This window comes from Fusarium oxysporum, chromosome 13, assembly GCF_000149955.1.
Source record: "Fusarium oxysporum f. sp. lycopersici 4287 chromosome 13, whole genome shotgun sequence".
In the NCBI taxonomy this organism is placed as follows: domain Eukaryota; kingdom Fungi; phylum Ascomycota; class Sordariomycetes; order Hypocreales; family Nectriaceae; genus Fusarium; species Fusarium oxysporum.
In genome coordinates this window covers 923,805-926,541 of record NC_030998.1, presented here as the reverse complement: position 1 = coordinate 926,541, position 2,737 = coordinate 923,805, and the positions used below count along the sequence as shown (strand labels likewise).

General features: G+C 50.2%; 1 protein-coding gene across 1 annotated transcript; it reads left to right on the top strand.

The window, feature by feature from the left end:
- Nucleotides 1-265: 265 nt before the first annotated feature.
- On the top strand, nt 266-2,377 carry FOXG_12228 (uncharacterized protein; the record flags this gene model as incomplete). The annotated part of the gene is made up of 6 exons (XM_018391974.1): nt 266-467; nt 566-652; nt 729-1,091; nt 1,265-1,527; nt 1,583-2,010; nt 2,093-2,377. The coding sequence occupies 6 exons, from the start codon at nt 266-268 to the stop codon at nt 2,256-2,258; spliced, it is 1,509 nt and encodes a 502-aa protein (XP_018250729.1). The 3' UTR covers nt 2,259-2,377.
- Between the last annotated feature and the right edge of the window lie 360 nt (nt 2,378-2,737).

Here is a 2,737-nt window from a genome sequence, read left to right as displayed (position 1 = left end):
GCCGGCACTGTCCGAAAGTGGTTAAACACCGCTCCACTGCAGTTCTAGGATCAAACACAGGCCTAAGTCCCGCTTTCGGGTGTTTGCCGCATACAGATCGCATCCAACACTATGCCTGGCCCGCAGAGTCAGTTCAGTGGAGAGGCACGATCGATATATAGAGTCCGTTGATGTTAAATTTGTGGGTTGCCTTATTGGTGTGTCATCTATTTTGGCGTCTGGTTCGATTCTCCCGAGATTATTACTGGGATATCATTTATCGACCATGGACAACTTCAATTCAATCGCTCTCGAGCGTTTGCTGAGTCCCTCGGCGCTCTTTGGCCTCACTGGTCTTTGGCTTGGTTATCGTGTCGCGCTCGCACTTTACAACGTTTCCTCTCTCCACCCACTCTCCAAGTTTCCTGGTCCAAAAATTGCCGCCGCATCTTACGTGTATGAGGCCTACTATGACTGGATCCTCATGGGTCGGTATGGCAGGAGGATAGAGAAAATGCATGAGCAGTATGGCGAGTACTTGATGAACACTTCCTGATAAATTTGAAGTAACTAATAGTCATTGAAGGTCCTATCGTGCGCGTCAGCCCTGATGAACTTCATTGCAGCGACCCGTTCTTTGCCGATGAGATCTACACAGGAAAGCCAGGCCGAAGTATGTCTATACAATTACCTTCCTCGCTTGTAGCCTTCTCGGCTCAATAAAATTCTTCTGCTTACATTTCTCTTAGTCCGCGATAAATGGCAGCACCACCTCAAAATAGCAGGCGCTGGCCCAGTCTCACAGGCAACTGGCACGGCTGGGCCGCACGAGCTACATCGCAAGCGTAGGGCTGCTCATGCACGTTTCTTCTCACGCGGACAGGTGCTCAAGCTCGAGGACGAAGTGTACAACTACGCCAAGCTCGCTATTGAGAAAATGCTCCGCTGGACCGGCAAGGAGGCCTTTGAAATTAAAGGCGCCTTCAATTGCTATACCGCCGATGTCTTCTCCCAATACGCATTTGGAGAGCCTATGGGCTTCATCGAGCAGGAGGGCTGGGAACCCAACTTTGGAACTTGGACCTCGTCCTTCTTGACAACCACTTACATGAGTACGTCTTTAGAGAGCCCTTTCTACCGCTTTGTTTTGGTTGTGTCTCGCGCGTACAGATCTATCTTCTGGGCTGCTTTGTGCTATACCAATAGCCCCTGCGAGGCCCAGAAACATAGTCTTGATCGTGGAACCCCTTTCGACTAGACAGTTATGCTAATTGACGGCGAACAGTGCGCCACAATGGGCTGGCCAGACGGCTGGCTGATATCCTCCCCATGTTCGCGGACTATATGGGCGAGGATGTCAAGAGGATAATGCACCAGATGAATCATGTTATCCCAGCGTACATCAAAACTGCCCTGGCAAATCCCGATGGCGGCCGTGTCTTTAACGAGATTCTGAACTCCAATGTCCTGCCCGAGGAAGAGAAGAGCATGTATCGTCTCTCGGGTGAGGGGTTTGTCTTCCTTGTTGCTGGAACCGAAACCACTGCGGTCAGTTCTCTCACCATGGTGGACTGGTCGAATTTACCTAACTGACTCGATACAGGCTATCCTCACTGTCATGACGTTTCACCTCCTTCATCAACCCAAAATCTACGCTCGTCTGATGAAAGACCTGGAAGGCATTGATCCCAATAATCTCAAATGGGCACAGCTCGAGCAGAGACCATACCTCTGGGCCCTCGTCCAGGAGTCTCTGCGGCACCAGCCTGGGGCGGCCGCTCGATCAGCTCGCATTGCCCGTGAGGAGGAACTCTTCTATAAGAGTCAAGATGGCAAGACGCAATTTGTGATCCCCCGAGGCACACCTGTAAGCATGACGGCCATGATCAACCACTGGGACACGCGGCTGTTTCCCGACCCCGACGCATTCAACCCTGAGCGGTGGTTGTTGCCCGACGGCAAGCCTGATTACACGCTGCAAAAATTCCTCATCTCGTTTTCGAAGGGATCTAGGGTTTGCGTTGGCGAGAGGTGAGTTTTATCATTGTTTCCCGGTGTTTAGGACGGGGTAAGCCCAAGTCGGAATTTTCATACTGACAGTTGTGTCTTACAGTCTTGCGCTGTGCGAGATCTATATCATGGCCGCCCTGATGGCGTTTCGAATTATCCCGAAAGCCGAACTTTTCGACACTACGATTGAGGACCTCACGTATGACCATGACCTGGTCGTGTTGCAGACGAAGAAAGGACACATTTCGACTCGCATCAAGATCGCGTGATTTACGGAAGACTATCAAAACGCCAACTTGCCTTGCCATATCTAAGAGGGCTACAGCAATCTCTTCCAGCAAGTTTATGCAAACTATGAACTCCCTGGCGACACTGTGTCCATATTGCCCTGCCCCCCTCATGGTGTTGTCTCGTGGGCCGGCGGAATTTCTTTAGCTCTGGTGTCCAGGGGCAAGCTCCCGATTAAGCAATGGAGCGATTTTCTACGGTACCAGCAGGCAACAGTTTAGGACTGTATATAAGAACTATAAAGAGTTAGAGCTAGAAGGTGACAAAGATACATGAACCTTCACATTAGAATATCTATTATCAAAACTGTTAAACTTTGAACAAAATCAAGCATTAGAGTGCAAGGAATCAGACCTGACGCCAAGTTCGTCGCTTGTAGTAGAGCCAACAGAGGGCTTGCACGGTATTCATGAAGATAAGCCGACAACGTTACAGTGACGTCCTCAACGAGCTCGATAAA